General features: G+C 42.6%; 1 protein-coding gene across 2 annotated transcripts; it reads right to left on the bottom strand.

The window, feature by feature from the left end:
- Positions 1–1785: 1785 nt before the first annotated feature.
- On the bottom strand, positions 1786–21398 carry olfm1b (olfactomedin 1b). Of its 2 annotated transcripts, none has more exons than XM_010742414.3 (6): positions 20825–21398; positions 14033–14182; positions 13169–13324; positions 10917–11136; positions 6347–6453; positions 1786–3978 (listed from the first exon to the last, which is right to left on the bottom strand). In XM_010742414.3, exons 1-6 carry the CDS (start codon positions 20888–20890, stop codon positions 3304–3306), a joined length of 1374 nt encoding a protein of 457 aa, XP_010740716.1. In that variant the 5' UTR covers positions 20891–21398; the 3' UTR covers positions 1786–3303. The 2 variants fall into 2 exon arrangements, with proteins under 2 accessions (XP_010740716.1, XP_010740715.1); XM_010742413.3 differs by lacking the exon at positions 20825–21398 and adding an exon at positions 15567–16816.
- Positions 21399–21750: the final 352 nt, after the last annotated feature.

The raw sequence follows: 21750 nt of genomic DNA on the forward strand, positions 1-21750 counted from the left end.
AATTTTTGTACAGCAATGTAAAGTATAAACTGCAGTGCTATGCAATATTTTTGCAGGCCGCTTGCTGGCACGTACGCACTAGCTCTCTATCACTGATAAGTGCTTTTGTCCTTGGGGGGATGATGCACCTTACAGCTGGCCCAAGCAAGGTCAAACCTCTCACTGTGTCCGTCCTTTAGTCCCAGAAGTGCTGCCGCGGTTGTTGTGGCATTTAGAGGGCAAGGTATGCACAAGGTAATTATCTTACTGCACCTATTTAGGTCTGGTGTAAACAAGACATTGACTCAGAAATAAATAAAAAAAGAGAGAGCCGACATGCGAAATTATGAAATGAAACTGTCAGGTTCACAGGCGATGCGTGTGTGCTGCAGGGCGGAGGAACTGGGACAAGAGGGAGTGCTGCTATGTCTCTTGATGCTCCAATCGCTGCTTAAAGATGCTAATGTATTCAGCCGCTGACTGACAGCTCACCGCGTCGTACGCTGCGAGACCTTCCCGCCAAACACGTTTCTCTCTCTGTTTTTTTTATTTCTGTCTCTGTCTGTCGAACTCTTTCTGGAGAGCAAAGCAGCTTGTGTTGGCCAAGCACTCGGAGTGAAAATAGAAGCAATCATTTATTCATCGATTGAAACATCAGAGGACTAAGAGGCAGTGGGGGAGTGGGAGCAACAAAGAGCGGGAAAGATAGACTGGCTGGAGGGAAGGGGAGGAAAATAAAAGAGTGGTAGTAGTGGTGGTGGTGGGGGTTAAGTTGAATGAAGTGGAGAACAAAGGGGAGAAAACTATTGAGGGGACAAAAAGCGGACAGTTCTGCCTTAAGAAGACATCTTAGGATACAAATAAATGTCAAGTGATGGAAAAGAAACACAAAGAGTGGTTATTGCATTCATAACACTGCCAGACAGTGACAGATAAAATCCTTGTAATTTAAGAGAAGAGTTTTTGATTCCCAGCCATGAGAATCCAACAATGCCGCTGATTATAAAGGTGTCAAAAGCAAGTAGTTAAAAACAGTGTAATATCTCCTAAACTCTACAAAGTTGGATGTTTTTATGTACTTTTAAAAGCTTAAAGCGAGCCTAGGTAACTCAAACTGAATCAGTGTGGCTCAAGTGGCAAACTTCACAGCAGAAATAAACATGTTTACAGGCTGGTTCAGGCAACGGTTTTGGTCTCTAGAGCTAGTTTCCCCGTTCATAAAAACTGTGAGGGTGTTGATTTTTGATATTAAGGCTTAAAGTTGTGCATAACTAACAGTGCAACCATTGGATTGACAGGTAAGCGACATTACAGGTGACTTATTAGAGCACCCAGGCTTCAATCGACCCGCCTCAGGTCCACTGATGATCCACTTCTTTGCCGATATTTAGATTAGCCGGGAGTATAAGCAGTATATCCAACATGGTGCACATTTTCGGCTTCAAAACAGCGCTTTGGAAACCTATAGGTGACGCCCCTCATGCTCTGTCCATTCTTTATACTGTCATTCCAGACCAAGTAAGACCATAGCAGCAAAACCCCCCTGAGCTACAGGGCCATTTTATTGCTCATGAATTCAACTTTTCATTTGTAAGAGAAAGAACTTTCTAAATGTGTGACAGAGTCTGTTAATGCTTAATATGGGGAGCTGTGGGGAGCTTAACAAAAGAACAGTGTCCGCTCTGTGCAATCTTAATGAAGGATGACCCAAAAGGCAGGAAATAAGAGCATTAGTTCCAACAGCCATGCGCTAAGTGTGCCGTCACATGGCACAGCTTGGGGCTTTTGAAGGCAACAATCCGAGCATCAGATTTCTCTGTTTTATTGACACGAATCATTAACTATCTCATCTCAGATACAACACATGTCCAGCAAAGCGCAAAAAGAGTGAAAAGCTTTTGTCCTCGACGAGGGTATACATTTAAACAGCATTATCCTTCACTAGCAGTGGGGGTGGGGGGGGACATGACATGAGACAGGATTATCCTCTAAAAGAAAACTCTCCCTACTACTACAGGCGCATGATGTGAATTGAAGATAGGAGGACCAGGTTCCCAGGATACAATAGTTGATACATTCTGTTTTTGTTTTGTTTTGTTGTTTTTTTTTTTCTTCAGAGAGATGTGAGCTAGATAGATTCCTCCCACGCAGAGGCAAAAACCCGGTGCCAACAGTTACAGTGATACAAGAACATTTGAAAAAGTAAAATGACTGCAAAAAATAGAAATAAACAAAACAAGAACTAAATACAAAGAAGCAGAAAAAGAAAGTAAATATTTTTGCAAATCCTCTAATCCCGAAAGTAATCTACCTCGCCACCCCTCCCTCCCTCCCTCCCTACTTTTTTTTTTTTTTTTTTTTTTTTTTTTTTTTAATAGTATCATACAGCAAAAGACATTCAAAGAGCAGACCGGAGTGATAAAAAACACTCATGCAAAGAAAGCCTTTTTCACACATAGTTACTAACACAGGAAAATCATCTCAAACAACAGCGCTGTCAACAGTCAGTGCCTTCAGGTCTTTTTTAGTGGATGCTGTTTGCTGTTTCTCTACAGACTTTTGATTTGCTACTGTACTTGATAAAAACGATATGACAGACTGCACCCATTAGGCTATCAAGTCTTCTGACTAGACTGACCTCCCACCTTTCTGTCTGTCCATGGGACCTGGGGGATCCAACAGTTCATTACCAACAGTCTTTGTTTTTAGGACCCCCATCGACCAAAAGAAAAGTTCAGCTGGGAGGATTTTCTGCAGAAGAACCGGAGCCACAGGATGAGCTGAGGTTGATAATCCATTATATATATATGTATATAAAAAAAAAAGGTGTGATGTTTTTTTGGCATCTGTTCTTATTCTTTTTTAAATCTTATATATAAGTCTACTTTTACAATCATTTTTCTATGCGGCAAACAATTAAAGAGTTTCATTCCAAAATCAAAATACCTCTAACAAAAAGATGGCAGCTATTAAAATAAAGTCTACTATGGTGAACTATTAAAGTCATATTTTAGATCTTTATTTACAAAACAGTTCAATCATCTGTGATTTTGTGATATTAACTGATAATGCATCTTTTTTTATTATTGTAACAAATATACCACATTTTGGAATGAAACCCTTTAATTTTAGATTTTTTTTTTACAGTCTCATGTATGCACATTCAATCCACTTTGCATTCTCTGTTGATGCAGTCTCTCAGTAAAAGTTATTTGATATTATAAATTGCCATAGTGTCTTTTTTCTTTCGCAGATATATTTTTGTATATAGGGAGATCTCTACACAGACAATATGTATTTATGTATGTAATCCTTTTTCCCTGGTTACAGTTCTTCCGAGCGGATAACGTGGAACAGTGTGACATTGTAGAGGACCTGGTGGCCATTGTTCCAGGCATAGAGGGCTCGGTCACGCGGGTTGTAGTCCAGCATGGAGATATGTGAGTACTTATTCTGAAAGGCAATGTCAATGTACTCATACGTAGAGGAGTTGGTGGAGTAGGCGTAATAGACCTTGGTGCCTCCTGAGTAGCCATTGGTGACGTAGAGCGTGCCACAGATCATAAAAGACTCGCCAGCACTCCTTTTGGGGTGGTTGGTGGTCCAGCTCTTGATGATCTGCAGCGTGTTGGGGTTCAGCTTGCTGATAACAATATTGCCGGCGTTCTGATTGGTGGCGTAGACAGCCCACAGGCCTCCCTCGTCCACCATCAGGTCAATATCAGAATGACCACCCCAGGCGTAGTGATATGCGTTATTGAAGCCAGCGTAGTCGAGCTGCCGGGACTTGCTAATAGAAGAGGTGCGGAAGTCGAACTTGATAATGACGTGGCTCTGGAATTTGTTGAAGTAGATGGAGCCGTTGTAGACCACCTGACCTGTTCCTGACCACGGGTGGGGCAGCCGGTGGGACGTGAAGTTGTCTGACGTCATAAAGTCCTGCATCGACCTGTACTCCCGCACAAAGCGGTTGTTGTGGTAACCATCCATGTACCAGACCTACACGACCATGACCAGAAGGAGAAAGAAGAATTAGGATCAAACATAGCAGAACTCACCGGCAAGAAACCTTGTTCATCATCATTTGCCATTGCGCCTCGAGTATGAGAATATACGGATCACACACAGAATAAATCAAATCACACCGTCAACAAGCATCCCAATTATGTTAGCGCCGAGACTTCCTCCGGAGCAGACGAAGCTGAGATCTGGCAGCTTCTGAATACAAACAGTCACGATGACAACCGCGGGGTGGCATGAGCTAGGCCCTGCAGGGATGATGCCCATCATTCCAGATAAAAGGCCTGTCTCAGCTGCTTCGGCCCAGCTTCCTGCTCGCCCCTGCGGTGGTGGGCAGAGAGCTCTTATTCCGGTGCTGCTAGAGGCTCAAACGCTTTACTTAGTCTCAGTGGGACTAAGACACCTGAAGCCCTTCCCCTACCTACTTCCATGCGCTGCTGTGATTGACTTAAAAAATGATTCATATCAAGGAAGCAGGTCTCTGCGGACCCAGACAAAAAAAAAAAACACAACGTAAGGAAACCAAGAGATAAAAAGAAACGGAGAAGACCTGTCTGCTCCTGTCAATTACACTCATTCTTCTTCTTCTGCCCTTTGATAAATCAGCACATCTTTCATGTGTTCTGTTCAAAATGCATTAGTTTCTACAAAAAAAAAAAAAAAAAGTATCCTTTACAGTATGCTAAATATAGCCTTAGTCAGCAGAAACGCTTTGCCCTTGCTTCTCAGTGTCTTTTTAAATATATACATTATACAGCGTTTGTTGCCACAACAATTAGCCTTCGGGAAGCAATTTCACACAATGACTGCGCTCTATACTGCTGCTTCCTCTCAAGCTTTTATGCACTTTCCTCACATGTGACATTGAGAGTTTTGTCTCTTATTAATGTGTCTCATAAAGCCGGTACACAAAGAGAACGTTCATGCTTTGGCGACAAATAAACTTTCCAGCTCCCTCCCTTGCTTGCTTCCTCCGCTGGCCAGCTTCCCATTAAATCCATATAGATTTATCCTTGGCCTTTCATTTTAATGTGTTTTAGTAATGAAAGCAGACCCATTTATTGAGCCAACAGAAGGACCACTCTGCAGAGGGGAATCGGATGCAGTCAGCTGATAAAAAGGACAATGAGCAATTAACAGTTATTAAATTTCGCAGCGAGGGCTGGCCTTCACCTACGACCAAGGTCAGCTCTTACTTCAGGGTTGGGGAAACTATTTATGTTGCAGATCTTCAGGTTCTGGTCTCTTGAACAAAGAGGCAAAGGGGAAGGCGTGCATCAGCGTTAAAAGTTTACCGACAGTGCGGCTATATTAATTTTCTCCCTCAATGTGTGCATGTCAAATATTGTGGGACTGCAACTTTCATTAATGACTAATCTGCCAATTATCGCAATTTCCTATGCCAAATTGACATATTCAAATTCCTCGCGATGTTGGCCAAAAGCTTCAAACCAAATGTTATTCAGCTCGATAACATACTGTAGAAGACTTATCTGTCAATCTGCACTTCTCTAATCATTTCAGCTCTAAAATTGTGGTACGTATGGTGTGATCCATGAACGCCAGAAACGATTAAAGAAATGTTTTTTTATATATACATCACAAATTGCAGGATGAAAATACAGACAAGATTCTGTTGCTATATTGGATTTTCAAAAAAAAGGTTAAGTTGCATTAAAAGAACCTGAATAAAGAACAATCATATAAAAATAATAAAAAATAAATCCATATCTATACCTCGACCCAGGATTATGTAACATGCGGGCACCTCAAATCTGCATTAATTGATGTCTGTGGTCACTTGTAGCCAAGCTGACATATACAGTATATACATAATGTTAGCTAAATGAATGCTGATTGGGAATCATGTTCCTAATCAATCAGCACTCTCCTTCTACCTGTAGCTCAGACCGAGTGTCCACTTACTCCTTTTAGCTGAGGTTTACTTCAAGGTTGAGAATCCTCTGTGGGTTTGTCACAGTGAGCAAACTCTTTCACTTTACACATAGTCATTTGATCCACTGCTGATATAAAAGTATTGATCATAGCAGCTTCAGGAGGGTATCGTTTGATTGCAACTACAACGAGTGCTGATGCGATACTCTTTTACACCAAAACCTTTCTATCATATAGCAAAAGAAACCAAAGATCAAATGTTAAATGCCGCCTGAAGACAAGTTGCAATGCAAAAGCTTTGCCCGAAAAGCTGATTTAAGTCAGAAACTGATGAAGAAATAGGTACAAATCTGGGTCCAATGTCTCGCTTATGGTGCTGACACCCAGCCGTACATTCATTGAGGTGATTCCCGTCAAAATGGTGTGACTGTGTGCAGCCCTGTGTACATACCCGTGTATCTCCTTCAGGTGCCAGAGGGTCAGTCATCCAGGAGCCGAACCTGGATCCAGACGTCTTGATGGTGATGGGATCACTGATGCCCGTCAGTTTGCCGCATGCTGCAAGGAAAGAAGCGAGATGGGAACATCTAGAGCAACGCCCATTCTTCTGGGTACTCAGACTGATTCGAAATCTATTAAAAGGGATTCACTTTCATTTGCTTTAAATCGAATGAGTTTGCCTGAAGGATGAGGGAGCGGATGTCCAGCTTGTTGCTACGTCTCTGCCTTTTGTGCGATGCACTGTGCACGAGGTGCTTATTATTCCGTTCACACATGCTAATGTCTGTTTTACTCTCTCTGTGTGGAAGTGAGAAAGTGAGAGGTAGAGGGAATAGGAAAGGGAGAGCCTCTGTGTATTCTGCTCCAGCGTGCCGCTTGTAATCCTGCTGTAGTGTTAATTAGTGTTGATTGAGGTGTTAATGTGAATTTGACAAAAGTATCACTGGGCTCTGTGGTCTTTGTGACAGAAAGCAGGTCAGGTATCCTGTAATGTGCACAGACAGAAATGAGAGACGCAACAATTCTTCTCAACACTGCCGCAGCACATCCGTTCATCCGGACGTAGACAATATTTCGGCGAGTCAAAGGTTGATTAGATGATTTTGATGAGTTCATTTTTTTTCCTCATGACTTTAATGAGTCATTCAGAAATGCAAATTTAAAGTGTGGGACTGTGACGATGGCTCATTTAAAGTTTTCATTAGCATCTTTCTCTTTGAAGTGTTGCATCCATTAACCCTTCACGTCAACACTCATCACCTCCTCGCTTTTTAACCTCCATCGCCTCTCCTGCTCTCCGTCGCACGATCTAGATTAGGTTTTTCGTTCCCTCTGCTACCCTCGTTTAGTTATCCGTCTCCCTCTGTCTTCTCATTTGGTCAAATTTCTTCCGCTTACATAATAAAAACTGTGGGCTTGCGTGTGCATTTCTGTGTCTCTGTGTGCAACATATGTCGTGCCTGTGAGTTTGTGTGGGCATCACACCTCTGCGGCGTCTGAGAGACAAACACATGGTCACATGAGCAGCGTTTACTATTTCCAGTGGGGGCTGAGTCCCTTACGTAACCCACAGTGGGATTAGAGACCGCAATAATACATTGGCCATTGGTTTATTTATTTCTTTTCTCCAATCATGCCTCTATCTTTAGATGACACTACTAGTGCAGGTTGCCAAGGGAGCCCGCTGATGGATCTGCATTCTGGAGATGCACACTGGATCTAATCCCCTTTTGGCCTGAATTTTCCTAGGCTGAAGCAATGGGGAAGGCAAATGGAAAATCTAATGGGAACTGGAGCTGATGTAAGAAAAACACCATAAGTCTTGAAATATGAGGATTTAGATATCGGATAACCAGTAAAATCCTGAGAAGGAGGTATATTTGCTTTCAAAGGATGATTTCAGTTTATTTCAGCTTGGGTCTTATTTCTGTAGCTTTGGTTCTAATTCTTCATTGATTATTCTTTTTTTTGGATCCCCATTCTATATATGTAATATACTTGCTATCACTTGTGATAACATTGTGCTCACCAAAATGATTGGCGAGATCAGGGAACAACACAAGTCATGGCAATATGACATGAAATATGAACAGTAGAGCTGCAGCTAAGTTTTTTCTTTTCTCATTTTCCATCCGTTCCATCGGTTAATCTGATGATTAATCATTTAATTGATTAATTGATCCTTTTGTCTATAAAACATGAAATCTTCAAATGTCAGACCAACGCGTCTGAGAAGATCAGAACAAGCTAACTTTTAGTTACCAATCAATTTCTTAATGTTGTTGCGCCTCTAGTGGATAGTAATCAGTCATTGCAGGTAAAAAACTGTGTGTGCACAACCACAGAAAGTGCAATAGGTCAAAGTTGAACAAGGAAGTCGATCTGTAATGCGTGCTGGATGTTAACAACCATTTGCCTTCCTTTGTTCTCCCAAATAAACTTGCCATTTTGTTTAAAGGCCCTGATAACTTATTTTGTCAAGCAGCTTCTTATTATGAGTGATGGGGTCCTATGAACACATTCTTTTCTGCCAAAGTTAGAACCGTTCCCGTTACATCATATGATAGATTTTTGTATTTCTCTGTGCCTGTCTCACTGGTTTGAAATGGTTGGTGCATGTGCAGTACCTACGACAATTGAATTAGACTGGTCACTGTTGGCTGACACAGTCCTGATATACCTACAAAGTTATTATTAGGTGTTACAGGAGAATATTTAAAATTTGAAACCAAGCCAGAGTCTTATTGTTTGACTGCTCTGCGATGCCTACCTGTTCCCAGATGTCAGCAATGATTAGGAATCATTGGAACAAACCAGTTATTCTTTAATAATGATGAGGCACAGGGAAAATTAAAACAAAGGAACAGGTCAAGGTTGCTAATAAAGAGAGATATATTCATTATGTGGCATGTGAACCTTGATATTACATTATGCTTTGTAATTCTATTCTCCACAGAGGATATGGAAGCTGAGAACAACGGGTGCAGGGCAGGTAGCGGACGGCTTTATGTGCCGGAATGACTTTCCTGTTTCATTCATCAGTATTTCGTTGTGAAGGGGTTGGATTTGCCTGAAGCACAAGGGCCTCCACATTGCTAGGGCACGACACAGGGTGATTTATTTATTTGATTATTGCCCAGCAAGCTGGCATGTCCCCTTGATCGATGGCCATTGTGTCCCAGCAGCCGCCGGGCTGTTAGTCTCTCCGGCACAAAACAGCTTGAAGGACAGCTCTGCGGGGACCCTAGTTACTCTCTTTCACTTTTCCTGCTCGCCTTCACTTTATCACTCTTTCTCCTCCCCCCCTTACAACCTTCTATCAATTTCTCCTGTCTCCTGTCTATTACTCAATTCTCAAATTTCTCCTGCCCTCTGGATTCTTTTTTATTTTTTTTCCTTCCCCCTCTTGTTTATCTCCTGATGCAAATTTGGCAAGTGACCTTGGCAAGTTTAATCTGAATAACAGGAGTGTGCTGGAGTGTATTTGTGTGCACTATGCATGAGTGCCTCTGCAATCGTGTGAAGATGAAAGGAGTAGCCACTCTCTGTTCTACCTGAACCAGTCCCTCGCTGGGTGACCTCGCCTTTATCTCATCTGATCTCAGGCACACACACACACACACACACACAGAAGTAAATCCAGGAGTTGCCTGCACTCCTAAGTCTGACCACAGATGTGAGGAGCTTCATGTGCACTGAACTGAGAGTGAAGACATGAACAAGACTCCTTCTCCGGTCCAGTAGGCGGTGAGAGCAGAGGTGTCCGGTAAAAAGAAAATAACTGTGTGCGCACATAGAGAAAGAGGAATAATGAAAGAAGAGCTGTGGAGCTGCGATTAGGTGTGTGCTTTTTGTACTCTGTGTATTCAATTTAAATCCAATCACTGTGTCTCGAACCGGCTCTCCAAAATGAACAGTAGGCATTGTAACCAAACGCTTTTCTCTCTGTCATCTTGGCGCTGTGAATAATTTGAAACAGGGACACAATATACCCGAGATGTGCGGCGTGTAAGTGTCTCTGCTCTTGTAATATATCTTAGTCACTGTGGTGTGGGTGTGCATCTATTAGCACTGTGGGCTGTGACAGAGGTGTGAAGAGACTGAGGCAGGGGCTAAAAGCAGAGATAAGACCGGGGTGGGAGCTTGCAAGCTGGAGGACGCTGTCAGTGGCGCCATCCTCTATGTTGTGTGCGTGGAACCATGTAGAACACACACATCATGTATTTAAACATCTCATGTATTGCATCTTAGAAAGTCTTGTTGGATTGTACGATAAATTAAGCATCAACATTGATAATTAATCCTTTAATTAATGATTTAGACTATTTAGATATTCAACATTTTTGTATGATATTACACCGCTGTGGTTAAGGTTTGGTTATGTCATGTATGCTCAACAGTTGAAATGTTAGAAATACTATAAACTATCTGTAGGTGGACTATCCAAATACAGTACAACTGAAATAGTTTGTTTTTGTCCAATAAAACTACTAAAAATACTCAATTTACAATGACATAAAAGAGTAAAGCGGCACATCCTCTAATTTGAGCCGCTTTGATCGATAAATCAATATCGCCAGACGCAGATCTTTTTTTTTTTTTTCTGTAATCGCCCAATAGTTTAGTGCCTTGTTCCTTTGCAGGAAAAAAGTACAGAAGATAAATAAGTTACCAGAATGTAACTCTCAGTTCTACGAGTGCACGCATAGCCCTGCGGTAGACTTTATTATTGGTTTATCTCAACAATGTATGAGTATACCAACAGGAAAGTCTGTTACAGGGGCGAGCATGTCAAAGATAGAAAACCATAAAGTGTAAATGACAAGTGTGTTATCAGACTGTAAGATGCATTTGACTGGTAGAGCATCGCAGCCACACATAATGTTCCTGTGATGTTCTGAATCATGTGAATATGCCTGAGCATCTCTTTCTGGTCAGTCACAACATACTGTACGTCAGTGGAGAGTGTTTGCATGCACGTGTTTGAGGCAAAGTGTGTGTCAACAACTTTCTGTGCCTACCTAATTTTTGCATGCATGCTCGGAGTCTCTCCTCAAGATTTGACACTCTGTTGTGGAGCTCCTCGTAGTCATAGGCCCCCATCTCCTCCTGAAGTTCGTTTAGAACTGACGTCAGATTCTGGACCTCCTCCTTAAACTGCAATACCAATTTGGCATCGGCCTTGTACTCCTCCAACACTGGTATCAACGGTCTAAGCTCCTCCATTTTCGTTTTTATGGCCTGAAAGGATTAGAATAAGCTCGGTTGAGTGTCATGCGCGACAAAAGGAGACTGTCCATAAAAGAAAAAGTAAAAGAAGAAAAAAAAAAAACACCTGTCTGAACCTGACTACTCTGACTCTACCCTGACTCTTCACTGACATGAAGACCCCCTGTTGTGTGTCCATGTTCAGTGTTTGTGTGTGAACAGCTGTGTTTTTTTTTTTTTTTGTCTGTGCAGGTGTGTGTCTGAGCAAACAAACCCGGAGCAATATTCTCCACCCGCTGGACGAGCAGAGCAGGTGGCTCCGTCCCCCCTGGCAGTGACCAGCCGTTAAAAAGCAAGCCCTCGGTACACCGACAACAATTGGGAAAGCTCTTTATTGGTCATCATCGTTTAAAATGCAACATCGTATTAAGGGTTACATGCTTTTACATGTCACACACAACAAAGTGTCTCGAATTTTACGTCTATAGTTTTACGTATAGATTTGTTGAGTAACCAAATATGCATAGACAAAAGCCAAAGGAAAATAAATAAAACAGCCAATTAATAATAATAATAATAATAATAAAAAAAATGTATTTACGTTTGAAAAAAGCTTTTAAATGGAAAACTTTGACAGCAGTAACATGCAGGAAGAGATCAGTGGTGGGTTGGTTTGGGAGAGGGGTGGGGTTTCTTAGACTTAATGGTGCTAAAGGTAAATTAACTGTTTGACGCCCAAATGCTCTCAGTACTGTGGCCCAGTTCAGGGGAATCTGGAATTGACCTGCCTCTTCTTCCCTGTGGCTCTCTTTACATGTCTTAAAGTTAGCCCTGCAAGCAAGAAAATGACAAACTGTTGACAGGGGCTAGAGCTTGCTAACCTATCTAACAGACACACAAAGAAAGGCACAGACACACTTAGTATATATGCACTTACAGACAAGTTACAGAGAAATTGCATACATGCACTGAATGTGGCGTCGGATGCATGAGGATTTATGAGCATGCACAGGTGGCAGGGGCAGACACGTGTTGCTGGGGCTAAGGTGATGCAAACACATTGATGCAGATCGAAGCAAGAATGTGGGTAAACCGAAGCAATGCTTTGTGTGAGTATCTGCAAACAGGGCTGGGTATCTAACCTGGATTCTTTTTTTTTGGTACTGTCTGAACTGTGTTAATGGCTCAGAGTAAGAAAAACTTTGTCCTTATTCTTTCATTTTGAAAGTTCTCGTCTGTGCTTGTGTCTAGACAAGATTTATCATTTTGAGAACTGAAAAGATTAGTTTATTAATAAACTGGCCAATCAACACCAAAATAATGATCAACTTTTCCAACGATTGGTTAATCATTTCAGTAATTTTTCAAGTGAAAAAATACCCCAAAGTTCCTCAACTCCAGCATCTAAATTGTGGAGATTTTTGCCTATTTTTGGGATGTTGGTAGTGGAAGTAATTTGATAATGTCATATTGGGCTTTGGTGGTATTTTCACTCTTTTCTGACAATCATTAAATCATATAATAATCTATAAATTCATTTTGGTGTTTCAACGGGCCTATCAGCACGAGCGTCAAAACATTTCAAATGATTCCCTAGGGCGACCCTAACCATGACCCCACCTGCAGAGTATTGACTTAACACAGCTTTATCATTTTAATGGGACAGTAAACCCATTAAAGATAAAAAAGGGTTTAGTGTCAACTCTTTAATCAGATTAAAAGATCAAGGATGTGTGTCCCATGTGCAGACTTGGTGTTCATCGTACACAGCAGCCAATCAAATCGTCAAATCTCCTTATTTCTAAGTTGATTTAGGATTCGATCGCATGGTTTTACAGAGTGTGCTGGTGTGAAATAAGGATATGAATTCTTGTAGAATACGCATCCAGCAATTGAACCTATTTGATTATGCATGCAGTATGGATTTCTGGGTATGTGCTATGGTGGCTCATCTCCACAGTGGGAACACACAAACACAAAATGGGTAAAGCTGTGTCTCATGGGGCTACAGAGCAGCTATGACAGAATGGTGGTTGGGTCAATGACTCGAGATCTGGCTCCGTACCTTGTATTGCTTGGCGATGTTCTGCTTGTGGTTCTCCTCCACCTGCCTGAACTTGGTCTCCAGGCCGCGGAGCTGGACCTCCATCTTCTCCACGTACTGCAGGTCCCTCTGGGTTCGCTGGTCCAGCACCTGGATGGACTGGGTCATGTTCTGGACCTGAGGAGACAAATTGGACTGAGTATTGAAATCCATCTCTATTTCTAATTGTCTAAATTAGAGTAATGAGCATGAGAAAACGCAACAGACTTTCAATATGTTGTTTTGGCTTGGATTTCTTCTTGCAGTGATTCACAAACTCTGACATCAGGCCAACTAGTGAGGGGCCAAAGACACATGGTGGAAGTGTAGAATACATACTGTTAAGACATTTGTTTTCTCCAAAATTGTTGTGCTCCAGAAACTCCATAAACCTGGCACATCTTCTGTTTATTCAATAAAGATCTGTTGATGTCTGTATTAATCGCCAGCTTATGTGAATCAGCGAGTTGCTCGCCATTATTTGGTGATTTCCATTTTTGGATTTTTCAAATATTTTGTCATAAGAGTGCTTAAATGTTCCTTTTGTGTGCAGCCTTTGGGTATTGAGCCAGGTTGCATCATTTGATGTCAACAGAAACAGAGAGCGAGTGTATGCCTGCCTCCCATGATGCCTTTTGGGTTTCCAGGGAGCTCATTAGAGCGTGATTCCTATTCTTGTCCAACGGGCAAAGAGGTGACTGGAAGGCCGCAAACATTGAGTAAGGCTTTATGTGTGTGTGTGTGCACGTCTTTGTAGGTACAAAGAAGTAAAAGTGGCCACTTTGGGCATTGTGTGACTTTGTCTGTAGGGGTCATGTGTTTGCTGAGGAGTTAAGTGGTAATTACCTTCTCTAACAGCTGCCTCAGTTGTTTGGTGCGGGCATCCCGTGAACACATGGACTGCTGGGGCGCCACCACAGTGCAGACACACCTTCCCTCACTATCTTGGGCTGAACTGTACACCTGCCACGATTCCTCTGGGTTTGCTGGCAACACCTGTGGATAGAAAATTTAATATAAAAGACAAAAAAAAGAAAGAAAGGTCCATTTGAACAAATTTACCATCTCTGCTCGCATCCTACAAACAAGGAAGCTCTGCTGCTATATCCCCCCCTCATCAAGTGCATTGCAATGTTTAATGCTAAAGCTGTATTGCATTCATCACCATCTGGATACCACAAGCAGGCAGGCTCCACCCGTTTTGCACCATCATACAGTGGATTTCATAGCCACACAAAAGGGAAGATGCGGCCAATGGAGACAGCTGAAGCAACTCCCATTATTCAGTGGGTTGGGTGTGTGAAAAGTGTGTAAAGTGTGACGTAGGTAAGAGAGAGAGAGAGAGAGAGAGAGAGAGAGAGAGAGAGAGAACTCCGGTCACTAACCTGCTGATCAGATCAAACTGAGAAAGTGACTTTGGAAAAAAGATATTCATGACTGCATCAGCGATTTAACAAAAAAAAAAAATCATCACTGCTGACTTATTCAATTAGCAAGAAGAAGGAGTGACTTCACAAAATCCAAAAAAAGGAGCAATCGCAGCAGCTGTCAGTCAGCTGCTCTTTACCGAAAGGGATGTGCTGACAAGACAAAGAAAATCACTATCAAGCAGCTGCTTTGTGCACTTTATGCCAGTCCTATCGCAGATCGCTGACAATGATGATGACCCTTCAAACACAGCACGTCCAAGATAAATGAATAAACATCAGCCCACTGCATCCTCTGCTTTTACTCGTTATCTATGTGCCTTCAACATCCCATTGTCCTAAATTTCAGTGCAGACATCCACTTGACTGAGCGCACACAGTGTTATCCTGGCACAGGAACCGCTCAGAATCTGCCAGCAGCCTGACAGAGAAACAAAGAAACGCTTCATCTTGACTCTCTAACAGCATCTTGGCTTTGAGCAGCCTCATTCACACAGACCCAGAAAGGGAGAATGAGGACTCCCCGCTGTTTCAGAGGGATGGAGGAGAGGGGGGGGGGTTGGAGACAACCTTGAAATTTGTCACGTCAATCGCCTAATTTGCCATCATGGATCTTTTATTTATATCAATATCAGAAGAAAAGACTCCCGATAACTTTCCCACTTAGTGCAGGCTACTCATATCGACAGAGACAGCAGCCAAGTGGCAGCTGGAGCAACATCAAACGCAGAGGGGGAGAAGATCTATGATGCCTCTCCAAGTCTTTTTTACTTTTGCATGCGCCCTCCAAAGCGCATCACAGATCTGCCCTCTAATTCAAGAATAAAAGCGCACATATGTTGCTTTTTTTTTTTTTGCACTGTAATTTAATTGCAGCATTCATTCAGGGGGAGAGTAAAAAAAAAAAAAGAAGCCAACCAGCCGCAGGTATAATGCGAAACTTGCGCACTTACTCCGGTACTCCGGTCTGGATACCCTCCCTGCGCCGCGGTGAGCTTGGTAGTATTGAGCCCCACCAGAGAGGGGAGGGTCTGCGACATCCAGTTGGTGATCATCGCCATGGTGCTGAGCACGACGCCGATCTTCAGCAAAGGCACCGACATCTTTGCGCTTAGACTTTATTTTATTTTTTTAATTTTTATTTTTTTTAAGCCGTCTTCATTCTACAAATTCCGGTGAGAAACAGGGGAGGCGAGTCATGTTGCCCAGAGCAGCTTGCTGTTTCACCCGGGACTCCGGCTCGGCTGGTCTTTTTTTGGACATCTCCAACGAAGCACCTGCGGCGAACGAGTCGGACGCGAGTGAGAAACGACCGAAACAAGAGGGTCGGGACGGAGGTACAGAAAACCTGCAACACTTCCAGTGGAAAAAGGGAGAAAGAACTGAATGAAACGACCGAGATTTGGTTTTGCTGGCTCAAAAAACGTCCTCGCTGGATAAGCTCCTCTCTCCCCGCGTTGTCCCGCACACTGCTGCCTCTTCGGTTCACCGTTACTATTTCGTTCACGCCCGACGGTCCGCCTCCTGCCTTGGTGCGCTCTGTGATTAAGTGCCACTGACTACACACACACACACACACACACACACACACACACAAACACACACGGGCTGCTCCAAATGGATGAGAGGAGGAGAAAGGAGGAGGTACTACGGATCTATCTATATCGCCAGACGCAATGATGTCAGCCAGGTTGGGGTCCGTTCATGGTGATATCTGGGATTGCGCCTGATACGCATATACCTGACCGACACACGCTGCCCCCCTGGGGGGTTGGAGGGATGACAATGAGCAGTGCTGCGGCTGAGTGTCGGCCGACACTGATGTTTAAGGGATTATTTATAGCGGAGAGTGACATTTCTTTTCTCCACTGCCCCAAAAGGACAGGAGGCTCTCTCAGTCATAGAGGATCATGCATGGTAAAGCTGCCCTTTCATTCTAACAACTCTCATGTGTGTGTGTGCGCATCTGTGTGTGTGACTGCACAGTCCCACATGTCACAGTCAACACACTCACTGCAGAAATGTCGCATCTGAATGAAGGGGGTGGTGCGTTCAGGGGACTTTCTGGATGTGTTTGTTGGGTGTGTGTGAGAGGTTGCTCGGTGCCCCGCGCTCAAAACTGAAGATGAGCTTTTGATTCGTGTGACTCTGGCGCCACCGTGTAGCTGATTGTGGCGTTGCTGGAATTAAAAAAAAAAAAAAAAATGCAAGGAAGTGGAACAAAATGCAAATATACTGTATATATCCATACATACATCATATGAATCAAAATAAAGGCTCAGCAATAAAAAGACAACTCCTTGATTTGCATTGACTTTACATGATTAAATATCATGTTCATGCACTGAATATATCCTTATTAGATTCAAAATATTGTGGTTCCATTAGCAAATTCACCTAAATTATGCATATTGTTGTTTAGGATTAAGTCTCTCAGGTTCTGATCAAATTAATTATTTATTTGTCACTTCTAAGTCACCAACAAGCCTGTAGGCTAATGCTGCAGCCTATGGGCTAAATTGCAACACTGCATGATACATGAGGTCCCCCAAAAATAGCAAGAGTGGCTCTGTGTCCACAGCTATTTCCGTCAGCTCTATAATGCATTTTTCTAGTAACGTGAAAGATGGAAGCGAGTGGAAGTTTGAGCTCCATACTTCACCCATCTGCGTCTGTCTTATCTCCCCCTCTTCTTTATGACCTTTGAGGTGAGAGCTCACAAGAGTGATGGCCTCACAGATTACTGTGAACAGGCAGGGGTCGGATCACCTCTGTGCACCGCCGCCCAGTCCAGTCCGGTCTATATAATCTCGTGTAGTACAGTTCAGTTGCAGCACAGCGGTCTCTAATGGCAGCTTTCTAATGGATACAGTTAGTTTTCTCAGCTTCACAGGTGGAATTCAGTGAAACCAATGATTAAAAGTCCTCTGTATTTAAACACACCAGCATTAACTCCACAGGTTGACACAGTGGAAAAAATACATCAGCCAATCAGTCATCAGAGAGATTTGTAAAAAGAAAATCACAATCTTTCATTAGACTTCAAAACTCTTATTGTGAAAGGTTTGATTTATAATGCTGTACAAACATAACAGAAACACTCACACCCGTTAAGCAGTCTGCTATAATAAACTTGCAAAAATAAGATTGCATAAGAGAACCTTTGATTATGTGTTATGTTTTATTTAGGGGGGGTATAGCCTTTGGTGTTTATAATGTGGGTGTGCCTGTGAAGTTATTATATAAGACACTTATGACTTAGAGGAGGTGAAAGGTGCCTGGGGGAACAGGCACATCATCCACCGTAATGCAATACACTGCAATAACAATAATAATCATAATAATCCTCAACAAACAGCAGCAACAGAATTGTCCGATAGACAAAAAGTGCAACATAAAGACTTCATTAAATTTCTGATCGGGCTTATTGTATTACAGCGAACAGGTGTTTAGACTGTAGGAGAACCTCATTGTCACGCTCAGTATCCAATGTAGTAAATGCACATGAAGCAAAAAAACAACGTTTCCAACCCTCCAAGTGAACTACAAAACGCACCGTACCTCCACCTACTCCTCTTCTGCTACCCTCTCTCTCTCTCTCTCTCTCTCCGCTCTTGCTTTGTCACTCAACCAACCATACTGAATAATAAATAGCTTCAACCTCAGCTGCCAATCACACCACGCACACTGCGATTCAGCTTCAACTCCATTTTCACTTCCTCACATAAGACCCGATTGATTTTTCATACGTTAAAAACACCAAGCGGTTTCAAAATATTCTCCTTGCGTAGATTTGGTTGTTTTTCACGTGAATCCAATTATGCAGTTGTAAATTGAGCATGAATCTATAACCGGACCACGTGCACGTGTCTTACAGCAGTTTCTTTGCGTGATGGTTGTTTGTAAAAGATGATATGTGGTATGTAGGTTGCCTGGCGTCAAAGGGCCGGCTATAGCGGCGCCATCTGTTTTGTCAGGTGTCTATGAGATGCTTTAGGATGTGGGGCTTGAAGCCACGGGGGAGCAGATAGGTGAGGAACAGATGCCGCTCTGACTGCTTACTATTCTTCTCCGAGTGAGTGCCAGGCTGTAGCCAAATCCTTCAGCGGAAGGGACAGAGGTGAATAAATGCGGGCGGGGAATGTGCTACCAATCAGGTGTCTCCCTGCTCCCTCAGCCAGATGTTAAGAAAAGCTTCCACACACTGGCTGTGACTGTTCTGAAGCAAGGTGGTTAATGTGGTCATTAAGAGAGCGTCATTTATTCAGCATCAAAGGTCGAGGCCTGGATGTTTTTTTTTTTTCTCCCCGTCTCTCTCTCATGAGTAATCTGGCAATAAAAGGCATCTCTAGATCCACCTCTCACTTTTTCTATCTGTCTTCAAACAGAGATGAGATGTGCAGAGACGCCTTTCCTTCCTACGATGAAATTCACTGTAGGTTTCTATAGCAGGGGGCAGTATAAATAGAGCCTGTCAGTGTATCTTGTGTTTCTGTTCTCCCCGAAGCAAGAGGACAGGCAAGGCTGTGGACTAATATCGACTTACCTTCAAACAGATGACACACACACTCTCGGGCCATCAGAGGAAAGACTGTCACTGTAACGTTTGGGGCCCTGACCTGCAGGCACGGAGGACCCGAAACCGTCTTGTCATGAAACCCAAAGTGAAACACTCTCCTCTTTCCCTCCTTCCCTCCTCTGACTGATGGCTTCCATCAATCAGTGCAAACAGTACCATTGTTCAATTGTGTCAGCATTTTTTTTTCGCCGCTGTGCTCAGTTCAGATTATGAGCTGAATATTTGATGCCTCAACATCAGGAGATCTTTTTTTTTAAAAAGTCAGAATGTTTGTGTGTATGAGGTCAAAGCTTTGATCAAATTACAAATCAAACTCCACGTGAATGTCAAAACCAGGCTGTTGCTCCATGAACAAAAACCAATCCGCTCACAGCGCGCTTGACACTCTCCTCATAAATTTGCGGAAATCAATTGCTGGCACATTTCTGCCAAAGCAATATTACATCAATATTGTTCTAACACATATTGGTTATCAGGGCCAGCAGGGTTTGCAGCAACCTACTTCCAACACATTTTATTGAGTTTGTCACTCAGAGTATATTACAGATACACTGGGAACAGAGATTCATTTATTGATAGTACCTCAATGGCACATTTGATTTTTTTTTCTTTTTCCCTCCCCCTTTCTTCAGTCTCCAATTACCAACCACAATTGAATTCACACACAATGAAGCCCATGAAATATGACTCTGATCCAGCAAGGGGCAATTAAATCATCAAATACTTCAATCCAGTGATGGAGAGGGGGCGCCTGGGAATAAATAAATAAATAAAATGCACTCCTTTGCTCGCTCCCCCACCTGTTTGTGGGAATTTATAATGGCAACAATTTAATGCAACAGTAAATATTATATATTGTCCTGTTGCAAAACGGCCTTCAGAGAGCAGGACGTAATTACTAGTTCCAGTAAAGAATCACAAAGATGCATTTTATTGACCAGTAATTTTGTTTACTACTCCTGAGCTGGGTGGCTTTTTACACTGTTGGACTAAATGTTCCTCTCTCTCTCTCTCTCTCTCTCTCTCTGTCTCTCTCTCTGTCTGTTTCTCTTCCTCTCTCTCTCACACACACACAGGCAACAGTAAGTCACATTGTGGTCATTGAGCATGCTCAAAAACAACCTTATCTGAAGACACTGCATTTGATTGTGGCCGTGATTTAAGAGCATCATTCAGACGATTTGGCCTCTTTCTTTCTTTAGAGAGAGACAGAGAGAGGGAGAGAGAAGAGAAACATTACATTACATTAGAATAGCTGTGCTGTTGATTAATCAGACCATTTGCTAATGGGGAAATTGACAGATCATACAATATATCCCTTCTTTATTTATATATATATCAGCATCCCTCCGTTTGTCGGCGGCTCTCTGCTGGATCTATCCGCGCCCGTCAAACACAAATGTATTCACATCATGTAATCCCACCCGTTAATCTGTTTAAGCAGAGGAGGGGGTGGGTTGGGGGGGTGTATAGAGGGGCTAATTCACCGGGGCTCTTTATGTGAGGTAACCGGGTAATCTCTCAACGGAATCAGAAGCCAATTAACCACGGGTTATATAGCTTTCTTTCATTTTTTCTTTTTTTTTATTATAATACAATAAGTGGAAAATGGCGTTAAATGAAAAAACCTACTTGGGTGAGTTCTGTGCCCATGAAGATGAGGAGAATCAGAGTCAGGAGCTTGCTCGCAGGCTGCATCTCTTGCCTCCGGTGTGTGTGGACCAGCGGTCTCACATGCAGATCGAGTCCCTTCGCGTCCCCCCGCAACAGCAGTCCTCTCCTCCCCGGCTCTTATTGGGTTTTCTTTTTTTGCGTTGCAACTTCTTTATTATTATTATTACTATTAATAATAATAATAATACTACTAATTGATCCCTCAGCAGCCCAGCAGCAGCGGAAAGGTCTGTTTCACGGAATCGTCTCTGTGCATATTCAGTTCATATCGGGTGCCTGTATCTTTTCGGTAGCCTCTCCCCTCCGTCTCTCCGTGGCCGCACTTATTTATCGCTGCGACAGACTGATGCTGAACATTGGGCTAAAAAAGACGCGCAAAGCCCCGTCGTATGCGCACGGCTATAAAACCTTCACTCTGATATTGCCAAAAGTTTACCTCCTCGCCTCAAGCTGCCGTATAAGCTCTCGATGAAAAAATGAGAGTGACGGCGTTGTGCATGGTGCTGAAAACGGAAGTTGCATCGCAGGAGAGAGGGAGATTTAAATTGGCAAGAGTACAGGAGGGGAAACCAACATGTCAGTGTGTCAGAGATATTAAATAAATAATAAATAAAATAAATTGTTGTCTAGGTAATATTTAATCTTCATTGGTTTGGATTTGTTTTGTCATTTTAAAACAGATTTCAAAATAAAAGAATAGTTTACAGCCTTGGCAGGTACAGTATATTGGACATTGGCCCTGAGAGATCAACACACTGCGACTTTACATGCATCGATTAACATCTTCATTTTAACAGCAAATTCCCAGAATTCACATAAAAATGCCCTAGACTGTATAAAATATAGATGCATTATGAAGCTCAGAGGTTGCTGGTTGCCATCTT

This window comes from Larimichthys crocea, chromosome IX (genome assembly GCF_000972845.2).
Source record: "Larimichthys crocea isolate SSNF chromosome IX, L_crocea_2.0, whole genome shotgun sequence".
NCBI classification, from domain to species: Eukaryota; Metazoa; Chordata; class Actinopteri; family Sciaenidae; genus Larimichthys; species Larimichthys crocea.